General features: G+C 38.8%; 1 protein-coding gene and 1 long non-coding RNA gene across 9 annotated transcripts in view; one reads left to right on the top strand and one right to left on the bottom strand.

Moving 5' to 3' along the window:
• The window catches only part of PDE1C (phosphodiesterase 1C), a 482,957-nt gene that overhangs the window by 58,817 nt on the left and 408,923 nt on the right, over nt 1–15,217 (bottom strand). For all 8 annotated transcript variants that reach the window (XM_077856290.1, XM_077856292.1, XM_077856291.1 and 5 more), the window contains 3 exons: nt 11,903–11,984; nt 8,446–8,566; nt 6,522–6,697 (listed from right to left, as the gene is read on the bottom strand). In XM_077856290.1, coding sequence (XP_077712416.1) covers nt 6,522–6,697; nt 8,446–8,566; nt 11,903–11,984 — 379 coding nt within the window. The remainder of the gene's footprint in view (nt 1–6,521; nt 6,698–8,445; nt 8,567–11,902; nt 11,985–15,217) is intronic.
• On the top strand, nt 1,502–7,965 carry LOC144288628 (uncharacterized). Its single transcript, XR_013356580.1, has 3 exons — nt 1,502–1,642; nt 5,661–5,822; nt 7,846–7,965. It is a non-coding gene; the product is annotated as an uncharacterized LOC144288628 (long non-coding RNA).

Here is a 15,217-nt window from a genome sequence, read left to right as displayed (position 1 = left end):
AAACATCCTACACCTCATTATCAAGGGTCCTCTTCATTTTCCTTGGTTAGTCTTATTCCTGAAAAAGCTAGCCTTCATAGACAACAAGTTTGTTTTTAATCTAATAGGCACTCGAGTGGTTATGTTTCCCCTTGTTTTAACTGCTTAAGAGCACAAAGCCCAAATCTGATCCAGTTCACATGTTCATAGGGTTTTACGGCATTGTATTTTGTGGATGTCTGTGATCTCTGGCTTCATTTTGCTTTTCCTGCCCCTACACTTGCCTGGCTCAAATGTCCTCTTTAATATACTATGAAGTTTTCATTAATCTTTTCATTGATCATCTATCCAATCCATCCAACTCAATGCCCTGGCCTCACCCTATTCACATTAAATCATATTCTGGAGGGAGAGGGACAAGGACGGGATATTTTAAAAGCTCTCCAGATGATTCTAACATGCAATCAGCATTGACAAGAGCTGATTTAAATTTTAAATGTTTGCCATTCAAAATTTCCTGACATTCTGCTTCCCAACAGGGTGTGTTTATACTTTACAATGAAAAGGTAAGGAAAGATTTCTTTACAAAATAACATAACTATGCACATATAGAATATAAGATGTCTTCTGACTTCTACAGAAAGGTACAACTAGAGAGTAAGAGAATGCCCTTGCAAATGTTGAGATGGCATTCTTAGTAGACTTCAGGGTCACAGAATGGCCCTCTGGAATGTTCACCCAGACTTTCTTTCATCCTCCCATAGTGTCCTGAAGACAGAGGTCAAATGTCATTTCCATTACTGGATTCCAGTAATGTACCAATTCCAGCTTGGTACAGTATCCGACACATAGCAGATACTCATGGAGAATTGGTTAACTAAAATAAAATGTGCACAAGGGGTTATGAGTCACCCTATTTGCCAATGAATCTGACTTGTACATCTTCCATCACCGTAATTTTCTGTGTGAAATACAGAAAGTATACAAATTCTATCCTGGAAGACTTAGCCATCTGACAAATGTTGGCTTTCTTAACTACCAATGCAAGTGAGTAAAAAGATGGCTGCACTCACTACACAGAGAGGAAAAGTGAGGAGGAAGAGCATTTTCACTCATACTCAGGTATCAGGTTAACTAATTCATGGTCCCCTCATAGACTCCCCACTGAAGCCGTGGCAAACTTTCAACATTCAAAATATCCACAAGTCAAAAGTAACTGATAAAAACTGAAGGTATTAAGTTCTGGTTTGTTACAGAAGAGCATAAAATATTATCTGGGCAAGAAAAATTCATTTGACAACTGAGTCAGAACAATTTTCTATGGAAAGTCTAGCAAAAAAAAAAAAAAAACCTGGGAGGAGGTACATTTTAAAAAACAAATCTGTTTTTGCTGAACTACTGCTGATAGCAGGCAATAGGCAATTAATGTTTGAATTAATGAATGGTAGCTCTTACGACATCATAATCAGACCCTAGGTGAGCCTGCCCCACTGTATGAGTCCTTTCACTACACCAACTGTGTTCCAGCAGGTGGCTCTGCAATGTTCTTCAACTACTCTACTTCCATCTCTCCTTGATTCTTTGAAATATCTGGTATTTTTTTTTGAAATATCTGGTATTAATGTGACCAGCCATCAGTACACAGTGATATTACTCAAAACAGGTATGGAAAAAACAAGCAAACATATAAATAAGAAAAAAAAATATGAGGTATGTTTGTGCCACTGTACTCAGATTCCCGTATATTTTCAGGATGAAATTATTAGTATACAGAAATCTTTCCTACAAAGAGAAAAAGTAGGCAAGCATGCAATTAATTTGTTCCAAGGATAACATATTTAGAATTAACTGTTCAGCTCTTAGGTTTAGCATCTGTGGTATTTGTCGGCTTCTAGACTAACAGAAAGCAAATGTCATAGTGCAACTCCATTCCTTCTGCTTCCTATTTCAGACTATCTGTGGTGATTTGACTCACTATGAAATTGGCCCCAACAAGAAGCTAATGCGTTATGGTAGAGAAAAGCAGAGTAGAGCCCTCATGATCCATAAATCTCATTCCTCCTGAGAGCTGGTTCTATCCCACACTGAATGTCTATGCATTCTGAGAGAAGTACATTGATTTGCTTCATTCATTTTCCTTTTCTGAATAATGGCTTATAGTCTCTTGATTAAAAATGATATTGAACTAGTTATCCCTTGATATAATTTTCTGAATTGCCTACTTACATTATCTATGGATATAGATAATTGTCCCAAGGATAACATATTTAGGGGGAAACTAGAGGGAAAGAAAAGGAGAGATACTAACAGAAAAACAACCAACCAAAATACTATATGAATTTTGAATAGTTAACTCTTAGTCATATATGAAAATAATAACAAAAATACTTCTAGATATCTAAGGACTCAGAAGATGTTCACACAAGATCTTTCTAAAAATGGAAGCCAAGAAGTGCTCCAGCTGACCACAAAACTCAATCAGTATTAGAAACTCAAGAATGGAAAAAAAAAAAGAAAAAGAAACTCAAGAATGAGGAAAATATATAAATGATGTGCAATAAAACTGGTAACTCTTAGTGTCAAATAAAAATAACTGTTGTTAAGCTAGATATAAAACTTGAGGGGATCCCTGGGTGGCGCAGCGGTTTGGTGCCTGCCTTTGGCCCAGGGCGCGATCCTGGAGACCTGGGATCGAATCCCACGTCAGGCTCCCGGTACATGGAGCCTGCTTCTTCCTCTGCCCATGTCTCTGCCTCTCTCTCTCTCTCTCTGTGTGTGACTATCATAAATAAATAAATAAAAATTAAAAATAAATAAATAAATAAATCTTGAAGCAAATATTAAAAATAATATTAAGGTTAATTATAAAAAATAACAATTTACTTATAATCACCTGATTAAAAATCTCATGGTATTTCAACAAAAACAGTGATTATGGAGGAAATAAATAAAAATACAATAAATGTCTCAGCATTTGCAAAGGAATGGCATTATATACCGTTTCATATTTTTGTTGATTGACACATAAGTCAATAAAAATGTAAAGGTGATCTCTGGTAAAAGAAAAATAAGATATATTTAAAGAGACCATTTACAAAGCTAGCTAGTGAGTAGGGTTATGGGCAAATAGATAAAGAGGATTAGAAGGTACAAACTTCCAGTTACAAAATAAGTAAGTCACAGAGATGAAAACTACAGTATAGGAAATATACTCAATAATACTGTAATAGGGCAGCCCTGGTGGTCCGGTAGTTTAGTGCTTCCTTTGGCCCGGGGTGTAATCCTGGAGACCTGGGATCAAGTCCCGCATCGGGCTCCCTGCGCGGAGCCAGCTTCTCCCTCTGCCTGTGTCTCTGCCTCTCTCTCTCTCTCTCTCTGTCTGTCATGAATAAATAAAATCTTTAAAAATAATAATACTGTAATAATGTTGTATGTTGACAGATGGTGACTATACTTATCCAAAAAAAGAACATAAAATTAAAAGTCATATGATAAGCTAGATAGGGCAGAAATTGCAAGATATTTTGTCAACTGAAGATTAACTATCTTTTATATATAAAGAGCTACTATGAATCAATAATAAAAATATAAACATCCTAATGGGAAAAATGAAGGGGGCAAAAACACAATGAAATACCTTCCACTTCTACTGGAAGACATTAAAAAAAGACAACTTTATAGAAAGAAATTTAATAATATACATCAAGAGCTTTATAGTTTTTCATCTACTTTGACAGAGGAATTCCACGTCTAGAAATTTATCCTAAATAAATAATCAGAGGTTGGCCCAAAGACTTTTGACCTTGTATACCTTGTATGACCTTGTATACCTATACCTGTTATATACAATAATGAAGAACTGAAAACCAAAATGTGCAGAAATAAAGGAATACTACTACATACAATGTAGTCATTTGAAGCATACTTTCAAGAATTTTCAGTATCGAGATAAAATGCTTAAAATAAAAATAGTAAAACAAAATACAGAACAATATTATGCTATGATCCCAATTTATGGGGAAAATTTTTACTTATATATTTTATCAATGTCTGGCTGGAAAGATTAAAAGTGAAAGTGAAATATATATATATGTATATATATATGTATGTATGTATTTCAGCATTATAATCTAAACAAAAAATGTTTATAAGGCATTAAATATTGATCAAAAATTGATCAATATTGATCAGACTTGCAAATTATTATACTTATGCATCTTATTTGGGAATAATAATGATTTTCAGCCCTGAGAGCTGTTAAGAAATACTGATTTAATTTTTTCTAACAACTATGGGTTCTGGTCCAGCTAGCTTTGTATCAGGTTGGTTAATAAAACCAAGACTTTTGATCTCATTCTAATCAATTTAATACCAACATATGTTCAAGTACCCCATGCAGGTCAGGCTTTCTTGAAATCATGGTTTTCTGGTAGAAAAGAAGAATGAGCAAAACAGCTTAGGATAATCTAGTACAAACTGATCACCAATGGAAAAAAAAAAAGATGTAAACTGAATCTCTTAACCACCAGTGAACTAGTCAACAGCATTACTGGGCGGCTAAATCTCTTACAGAGTTTTAGATATAGGTTGGTATTTTTACCACCATCTTCTTAACTCTGCATCCAAGCCTCTAACTTTCTTTTCCAATTTTTTTCAAATAACAGCTATGAGTTATCAGGCACCAACCACACACAGGCTCCATTCTCAGTGCTTTACAGATTTATTTCTGTTCTTTGCATCAACTCTGTGATGTGTATTATCATCCTCAGAAGGTAATTTTCGCAAAGAATCTGCATGAATCTGCCAAAAAGCACAGTGCAAGCAGGGATTCAATTCTCCATTTCCCCACTAACTGAAATGTGCTTTGATATTCAAACCATCCTCCCACAAAACGTACATAACCCAGGCTTTGTGCCTCTGTCCACTTCCTTTCTCCTCGCTCCCCATTTTAAAATATAACACCTCCTGCAGGACTAACCTCAGGCATCCTTGAAGTCCTGGCTACAAGATGCCTTCCCAAACACCCCCAGCAGATTTAGGGACAAGTCCCTTTATACTTCCAAAATAGCTTAGTCATATCTCAATCGGCATACCTAACATTTTGTTAACTATTAGCATTTATTCATCTGTCATTCTTGAAGTGCCAGTTTTCTGCTGGGAAAGCAGCCGTCTAATGCTCCCCTCGGTGATTAGTTTCAGAAGGTAACTTAAGTAAACTAGATAACGGCAAACAAATTATTTCGAAGTACCTCTTTAGATTGTGTGTTGTCAGGAATTGGATTTTCAAATGTAATGAGTGTAATTGATTATAAGAGCATGCTTCTTTTGAGATGATGTAGTAGCTGCCATTGCTGCTTGCATGGGCTGCCAGCAGGGAGAATTTAAATGTTTAAAGCATCTGAATAGACTGTGAGAGGCTACACTTAAGATATGGAAGAGGTGTTGGCTCTGCAGCTCAGGGTCCAACATCTGTCCTGAAATGATAAGGGCCCAATTATGCCTTAAAAGTGCCATACACATAAACCTTTTGCCCCACCGAAAGGAGCAGCCACTTGGACAGGATTTTGTAAACAAGCTGCAGTGGCTGGCATTTCACTTCTTTCCTTGAAACTCTGTGCTAATGCCCCCCTACCCTCAGGTTTGAGGACCGGGATGTCTGATACACATCTCTGTCCTCTCAGCATGCAGGAGGCACTTGGTAGATGTTAACAGACACTGACTGCTGACGAACGCTCACCTCCACAAATCCCATTGGGATCAACCCCCTCGCTGAGCTCCTGGAGCCATCGATGTTTGTGTCTCTCCCTGGAATCTGGCACCACACCACTGTACCTTTATCTCAGGTATGTGTTCCTCCCTGGGCTACAGGATGAGCATACGGTGTGTTTGGATCACGCAGTACATGCTCAAGAAACACGAATACATGTGTGAGCAAATGGATGTCAGCTTTCAAGAAGCACACGGGTTTCAATCTTTTTTATTTAGAATACCAAGAGTCATGACTTTTCTCATCCGAATTCTGATGTTGGCCTCAGTGAATTTTACCTGCAAGTTTGCTTCATCTCAGGAGACCTGAGTCTCCTGAGATGAAGCAAGGACTTAAGAGAAGTTGAGAATATGAAAGGAGGATCAAAATGCACGCAAGGATATGAAAACTCCTAGCCCAGCGTGATGGCAGAGGTGGCTATTGGCTAGGCTTTACTTAGATAAAGGAAGTAATGAAAGCCTCATCATTGTGTCACATGACATGAAATGAGAATGATAAGCTGGTATCAAAGAAACCAAGAAATAATAACACCCATCCGCTGTAGGATCTTTATACAAAAAAAAAAAAAAAAAAAAGGACTTTAGTCAAATAGCACAAAGGTCATGCCTAAGTGGGGGCGTGGCAGTCAGCCTCATTCTATTATGTGCTGAGGTAGATCCTAATATTTAGCCATTTGAATTGATACCCTGAGATGGTGCTTCATTTGCAATACCTTTAAGTATGTTTTTTTAAGTGGGTTTGGACAGATCTGGAAGATTCCCCGGTGGCATGTTACCTTTGGGCACCTTGGCCCTCCATCTCTCCCGATTGATGTGCACCACCTCAGTCCAAGTGGCTTTAAAACTCTTGTAGTCAACAGAGATGACAGAACTGTTGATGGGGGCGCTTCCTTCTGAGCCAGTGCTCTTGACACCCGATCTCTTTGCATCTGCCGAACTGATGCTGTTCAAACTGGAGGACAAAAAATCATATCAAAGAGGAAGGTCAGTGTTTAAAAAAATGTATGCCAATGAGTGAGCCCAAGAAAGTATTGGTTAACACTTCTCAAGTTGTATTGTGAAATTCCCGGGTCCTGAAGTTTGCAATTCCTATTTTCCATATATGACAAATGGGAAATTCTGTATTTTCAACAGGAGAAAAAAAAATCAAGATTTCAGCCTCATGAGCATCAATATTCTCCATATTTCTTCTCTGTTGACTGGTGTCCTCTTATTCAATGACTAGAATTCCCTCACATGAATTCTCTGTCTTTAACTCTGAAATTAGTTAATTTGAAATTGGGCTTCTACTTGGCTTCCCAGTGCACCCACTTGCTTCCACACTGACCACTTTTCCAGGTTACCCAGCCACTTGTACCTCTTTCTCTCCAGCTCCACCTCCCACTGGACTGGAGTGTCTCTGTCCCCAGAGTCCCCAAGGCCACAGTAAGATGATTTTCTTATGTTCCTGGGGGAAGCTGAAAAGGCACAGACACCTCGGAGATTGTGGGGAAATGAGTTCTACAAAAGGCATTTTTAAAATGAATATTATTACTTCAAGCTTTAACCATGGGTGATTTTGCAAATATAGGAAGTATCATCTTCTGGGAAACTTGAATGTATCACACACTTCCAGATGGCTAGCGCTGTGACCCACACAAATGCAAACCCACTGACAACCATAACTGAGGCTGGCTAGATAAGTAGGCTGTGTTTCAGCCTAGTGCTTGCAGGGCTGTGGGGCAGGGGACTCAGGTGGAAGGCTTCTGTCCTCCGTGAGAGTAGTCCTCCCTGAGCCCATTCACCTTGAGCATCCCCGGGTTCCCACTGTCTTTTTTTTTTCCCACTGTCTTAACAGTTGTTTTACCTTCCCTTCTATTGACTCCCTCTCTTGCCTCACCTTTCTTATTTTCCCACTAATTCTATTTCTCTCCTTTCTCCTATATGACAAAGCCCTAGGTTTTACCTGGACAAGTGGAAAAGGGGTGGTAGGACTAGCAGTGGTACCGCTAATAAAAATCAAGGGTTAGCTTTACTGTAGCAAGCACTTCTTCCGTGCCCAACCCTGTGTTCAGGGCTTTATTACACTGAATAATTCCTTTAATCTTCCCTCCAACCTAGGAATATTATACCCCACATGAGGAAACTGAGGCTACTCACCTGAGATGACACAGCTACCAAGTAATGGGACTATGATTTTTAACGTGGATTCTGACTCCAGAGCCTGCTACTAATCTATGCTCAATATAATGAAGTTGTTTCAAAAGGTGATTTAAAATTTTCAGGATTTTTTTTCCCTTCCTCCACTTCATTCTCTCCCTAAACCTAGAAATGAAAATCAGTTTCATTTCTTGTGAGAATTCTGATCAGCAGTACTTTCTTTTTGTAGTATGGGGAGCAAGGACTGTCTGGGCCCAGGAGGTAAGTGTCGTGATAGGTGCTGTCTTGAGCAAAAGCACCAGAAGAGAGAATGGGGTGGAGGACCAGTATTGGAAACCCACCAGTCATGGTGTAGAGCATGGCTACCTCCTTCCAGGCCAGCCTGTAGAGCACAGACAGTACACCTTCCATTCCTCTGAGAAAAAGAAAGAGGCAGACTTCTCTCTTATAAGAGAGATAGGGCAAACATCATTAGGAAATAACCCCATCTCTACCAAAGGAACCACTCTGTCCTCGTGGACAGGCCAACCTGACCTCTAACCTTCGAGTTTCCCCACTGACCTTGAACGCCTCTGTCCTATCCCGCCGGTTTGGGAGGTTTCATCAATTAAGGGACTCACAATCTTTTCAGTCATGTCTGTGAGCACAGTGAAGGTGGGTTCCACAATGAAATCAATAAAACCTGAAGAGAGACAGCAACACTTCAGAAGAGCTACATATTACCTGGCCTTTCTATATTTTCCAATGGAGACTAATGAATCTTATCTTTTTTCTTTTTGAAAATTTATCCACAGAGGAGCTCCAGATCAGATTAGGAGTGAGTAGGTTGGTCTTATTCATTTAACATATTCCTTGAGCTGAATACCATGAGTCAGTTCCATTTCTCCTGCATAACTTTCTTATGATTTTCTAGCAGCTAGCTCAATCAAGTGATTAAGAAACACATATTCAACCCCCACAATGGAACAAATGCTGTGGTCGGTGATGCATATAGATGAAGATGTAGAACACAACCTGTCTACCTTCAAAGAGTTTATGAGAGATTAACTGAACAGAAAAATGACCCCTAGAGTATATGGCAAGGGCCAAAGGAGAAGACCAAAGAAGGCCCCTGGGAAGGTAAGGGAGGGAGGATATTTTCCCACCCACTGAGAGGCCTATGAATAGCTTTATGGAGGTTGTGATGTTTGAGCTGAGCCCTAAGTGTCTTCACACTAGGTGGAAGGGATGGAATAAGCAAAGTGATGAGGATGAGAGAAAATGCAGGATGTGTCTGAGGAATAACTGGGGCTTAAGGATTTTTTTTAGAGTTGGAGAGGCAAAGCTTGAGAAGGCAGGAAGTCATCATCAGCACAGGGAGGGAGGCTCCTAAGGGTCAGGCCAAGGAGTTGGGACTTTGATGGGTATTAGAAGTCCCTTGAGATGTTTGGGCAGCCTCACAGTTTTTTTTTAAATGTTCTTTGGGAAAATTGATTTGTCAAGAAACTTAATCTGGCAAGAAAGGAGAGAGCAGGAGGGGATGAGGCTGGGAAAATCTTTCAGAAGCTGTTGCAATAGCTAAAGGAAGGCAGGATCCAGTGCCACTGTAAGGTGGGGGTGTCACGGAGGCATAGGTGCAAGCACAGCAGGAGGTGGTGCTGCCTCTAAGTGGGAATTGTCAGAGACTTCCCCCAGCAAAGCAGAGAGCCCAGAGTCGATGGGGGAGAATGTGGCTGGGGAAAGGACGATGGGCTTGGTCTTAGATTGCTGATTCTGGGCTACAGAGGACATGTCCAGATGGGAGAGAGCAAACAGAATTGGAAGAAAAGGGTTGGAAATTAGGAGAGGGGTCAGATTCGGAACTGTACCTTAGAGATATCACCATGTCAGGGAGACAGCTGATGTTAGGCTAGAGTTATTGTATCAATGTCTCAAAAAAATACCCAGGTGTTCTATAACACATTAGTAGAAAATATATAATCTGGAACTATTGGTGATAGTTCGTTACGCAGCCACATGAAAGTTGGGAGGAAATGAAATACCAAATCAAGCATTTGTTTGGTGCAAATGCTTATTTGGTTTTCATAATGACCAAGGTGGGTGATCCTGGCATTTAATGCCCAGCAATAAAGGTTGCTAAAAGTCCTACAACATAATTGGCAAAACAAGCAATGTCCCAAATACCCATAGTATCCTGATAAAGAAACACTGATGTCCAGCTTTGTATTCTTAGTTAATTGTGGTACAATTTTATAATTTCAGTTCAAGCTGAAACTGAAGTGTTTCATGACAGTTTTCACCTTTTTTGCTTTTGTACAAGTTAAAGTCAACATGTCCAAACCAGAACTAACTCATCAGCTTTCCCTCCAACCCTTATAAACAGGACCACTTAATCTGGATTGCTGCCTTCACCTTAGCTTTGTGTTCAGCTGAATCCTTAATATATTACATGCCACCTCTCTTCTGGAAAGTCTCCGTCCTCCTTCAGTTCTATCACTCATCATTGTTTGCTTGTAATCCTGCAGAAGGCACCTAGCTGATTTCCTTGCCTCTGGGCTTACTCAAAATCCTCCAGCTATCCAATAGAGAAGTCTTCCTAAAACAGTGGTTGACAAACTTTTCTGTAAAGGGCCAGATAAGTGAATATTTTAGGTTCTGTGGGACAAATCTATGACAACTCCTTAACTCTGTCACTATAGTGTAAAAGTAGCCATAGCAATATGCAAATGAACGAGCTTAGCTCTGTTATAATAAAACTATTTACAGGACCAAGTGGTAGGCCAGATTTAGCCCACAGGCTACAGTTTAATGACTCTTACTCTGCAGCATCAATTTCCATATTTTTAAATCTTACTTACAATTCTTTAGATATACCCTGATTTTCTCTCTAGACATGTTGTTCACTTCATCTGCCCACTACTCCAGCCAGGAGTTGTTTGTAGTGCCCTGATCACACTAGGCTGTTTTAAATTTCTCTGCTTAGTATATGCTGATCTCTTATCTGCAATGCCCTTCCACCGACCCATTACATACCTCTCACCTACAGCACCATTTGCCTAGATATTGCCCACTTATTTCTTAAGCCTCAACTCAAATGCACCCTCCAACAAGTCTTTCTGAGTCTAACAGTCTACACACTCTGTTCTGTACCTGATTATACCATATACAGAACTCTATCTTTGCACTGTAACACTCAAATAGATTTTGTTTTCCTAACATCTTGCCTACCACCTAATACTAGTTCAATGTCTTTGGGAGCAGATACCATATATAATTTTTATTTGTTTTTTACGACATACTTCTATTACAGTGCCTAGCAGTGCCCTGCACCTAACAGAAACTCAATACATTATCATGAAAAAAATGAATGAGTACTCAAAATACAAGTAGAAAAAAAATCAGTAAATCCTTGTTGAATTTACTTTTTTGAATGATTTCAGACTCTTCCAAATGAAGAGCACTGATGATATTTAATTTATGTGTGATACTGGTAACCTCTCTCATATCTGAGGATTTTCGAAATGCATATATATTATGGTAATTAGCAGTACAAAATTACCTCTACCAAAAAAAAAAAAAGTGTTAAAAAGTTTCTAAAAAGAAGGAAACATTTAAAATGAGCCAATCCTGAAAGTAGCGTTATCTAGGAAATGGGACTGTCCTGGAAACAGGGCCAGAGGAAGTATCATTGAGGAGAAATGCCAAGGAGATTTCCGGTATTGCATGCAGAATGGAGAGGCTGAAATAGAATGGGCTTCTTGCCACTGATTCTTGTCATCACATTGTAAAGTTGAGGCCCCTTTTGCTCTTGGTGGGGAATGATAGAAACAGCAGAGAATTGCTCTCTAATCTCCCCACAAACCAGCCACATTGCAGGGAAAAGAGTGGGGAGAACACCTCCATCAATCCAACCGACCATGAGCACAGCAGAGCAAAATGGAGCCAGGTTCCCTGCCAAAGAATCACTGGGAACATCTGAGCTTACTTTTAGGTATCCCTCTCTGTTTATTCTTTCCATCCAAAGGGCTGTAACACCTACCCACTTGCGACTGAGCAACCATCGTCGACTTTCGGTCACACAGTGGAGAAAAAGGCAGCCCCAGCTCTGCTTCTCTGTCACCCTAGAAAAACAGGAGGTCATAGTAAATTAAGATCAGTAGGTACAGTTGCCCAGATTTTATTTAGCACCTTCAACTGCCACAAAGGCCACTGGTCTTTATTATAATTATTACAATTACATTATGTAATAAGTCCTTCTAGGTCCTGCTCCTCTGCATAAAAGGCACCAAGAAACTGAAGCCCTCTGGAGTCCAATCAGTCCATCCAACTGCAAAGGCACATGCTGTTGTATAGAAAGCCTCATCAGGCAGCAATAGGTCCCCTGAGGAAAATAAGAAAAGCCATTGCGTCCCGTGGCCTAGAGCCAACACTGCAGTCAGGATTCCTATGTGTTCTCAAGTTGTGTAGATCTGTGGCCTTTCATGAGCCAGTAAAGCCCCTGTGTTGTGGGCAGTCTCCAAGACACAAATTCAAACTGGACTGTTTTGGTTTTATTCTCCTAGTGTTGCTATCTAAACCTACACACAACTCAGGTAAGTGCTTCCAGGGTCTTAAGCACAGGCTCAGTCCATAATGAAAAGTGGACCAAAAAAGAAACAGTAAATAATTGCTTTTGTTTCTCAAGTCAGACAGTAATAATTCTCTGGCCAATATATTCTCAATCTAACCAAAAGCATCACTATAACAAGTAGGTACTATGGAAAGTCTAAATAATGAGGGAAATGATTTTTGAAAACCTGAACCAAAAGCTTTAGTCACACACCTAGAGGAAAGGGAGAAGATGGCACCCTTCTTATAGTAGTGAATTAGTGCTGATTCATTTTACTAGGATAGAATCTGCTCAGGTTAATTGTTACTGATTTGAGTTGAATCTGGCCTTTCTCCCCCTAGCTGTGTGATTATAGTAAGCTTATTTTCCCTCTCTACATTTCAGTTTTATGTTCTATAAAGTATGAGATAATACCCTCTATTTCACCAGGTTGTGATGAGGATTAACTGAGAAATATATGTAAATAAATAAAAGAACTATTATTGTTTCTCTGATATTAGATATCTTAGGTATCTCTAATATCTAAGTCAAGATTTGAGAAACATTTAGTGAATTTGTTATATCAAATACACTCTGATTAGAATAAATATTAACAATACATTAAGAGTAAATAAAAAGTAATAACAACTTCATTCAAAAACTAGATCTGGATTAAAAACACAATACTTTTTCTTTCTAAGGCATGTTATGAAAGAGAAGGGATGCTGGTCCATATACAGAACATCTACTGAAAGGAAGGAAAAGGAATGGGTGTCTGAGGAAGCTGAATGGTGGGGTCACAATAGGTGCTGGGGTCATCCAAGGGTCTTAGGAACAGTCCTGAAGTGGTTCAGTTCAGGTGTCCTGTATAGACACCTCATGGGACACAATGGCTTTTCTATTTCTGAGTATGCCTTGCTAAGGACTGTACTATCTCTCAAGTGGTATGATAAAAATAATTTACCCCTAAGCTACTTCTACTTGGACAGGATGCAGAGAAGGAAGAGTATAACATAAACTGTTGTTGTGTAGATGGTTTAGCAGGATAACTCAGCTAAGACAAATAAAACTCATTTTAATTCCTTATGAAGCAGGGATACAAGGTGAGTTTTTGGTACATTTTAATGGGGGTGGTTTAGAAGAAAAGGTGGTGAACACTAACCATTTGACTATTAAGGTATAAGCATCAATTTGGATTTTATTATTAAAAAAGTATAAGCTATGAAATGACATCCCATGGATTTATCCATACCCATATCTACACATCGTTTACATTTTTTGGATGTAATTAAGCTGAGTAGACTCAACTATTAAAAGCCTATTTTAAAGTAGTGGTCATTGAATTTCCTTTGGAGGACAGACATATTTATGAATTGGAAAAAAATGTGCAGAAAGTAATATGAAAGGAGGTACTTCTACAGCTGAATTCAACTTGATTTCAAAAATATCATATGACTATAACTACTGGTCCATGTGGAATTATTCATACCCTTTCCTTTTTACTGAAGACCTTAATATTTTCCAAAAAAAATAAAGGGCAAAAGTCTTAGGATGAAGGATTTTTTTTTAACTAATTCATTTTTTTCTTCTAGGACAATGCACAAAAATAAGTATCATTCCCATGGTGGAGTTTAAGACTAATAAAGTCATCTAGTCAATCTGCAAAAGAAACACAATGCATATTTGTTGAATGAATGAAGAGATAATTTGATTAGAAACACTCAAGCTCCTTTGGCTACATTATGACAGGCAGGCTGGGGGAACAATGAGGCAGTCAGCTGTTCATAAAACTTCCCTCTGTTTCCTCCTCTATTTCTGTCCATACAGTTACTCTACGTTTTCCAGGATCTCTGCCTGTTAGTGCTAGATAATAAAACAAGAGGAAGGGGATGTATCTCTACCATACTTCTGGCATATAAAATCTCCTATGCCTACTTGTCCATGTTCTTCCCTTTTTTGCTGGCTTGATGTAGATAAGCAACATGGAAGCCATGTAGAGTTTGGGTCTAAAATCACTGCTAATTATAAACTACCTGCCAATCAAGAAACACTTGTCCTGTACTTCACATGAGTGGGTAATAAACTCCCATTTTATGTGTGTTATTATATATTCTGTGTGTTACAGCAGCCATATGTAAGCAACAAACCAAATAAGAGAAACAAAGATTATTTCTATACTGTAAGTTCAAGGGCAGGTGACGTCTCAAGTGAGTCTTTCCAGGTAGAATGAAGAAAAAGTATATTATTGGAGAGGGTAACAAAAGTATCACACACAAAAAAAATTGCAGCAATGTACAGTTTTCTTTCCCAGGAGAAAAAGTTATAAATATGAAGTATAAGAAAATTATTGTGATTTTGGATTTAAGATAGTATAGTAAAGATATCTGTGTCCTTTCTTCTCAGAAATTATCCTCTCAAAACAGGAGAGCAAGAATCAGAAACACAAATACTAGGAAAAATCTCTCCTCTCAAATCAAACTATATAAGGAATGGCTACAAAATGTTGTGCATATCGGATAAGGATGAGGTCAGATCTCCAGAGGAGAAGCCTATGGCTGAAGATCTCAGATAAAACTTGAAGAACATAGTTCTCCTGGTTCTCTCTGGTGTGAGAAGCTACCCTGAACCCTATTTAGTCTCTAGGAATTGTAGAAAAGGAGAATTTGAATGAGGAAATACATAGGCATGGCAAGAGGATGATGGATGGCAGAGATTGCTGCCCACTATTGTCTGGGAAGAAATAAAGATTAACACACACACACACAC

This window comes from Canis aureus, chromosome 18, assembly GCF_053574225.1.
Source record: "Canis aureus isolate CA01 chromosome 18, VMU_Caureus_v.1.0, whole genome shotgun sequence".
NCBI lineage: Eukaryota > Metazoa > Chordata > Mammalia > Carnivora > Canidae > Canis > Canis aureus.
The sequence above is the reverse complement of the archived record's forward strand: the minus strand, read 5'-3'. Positions and strand labels throughout refer to the sequence as shown.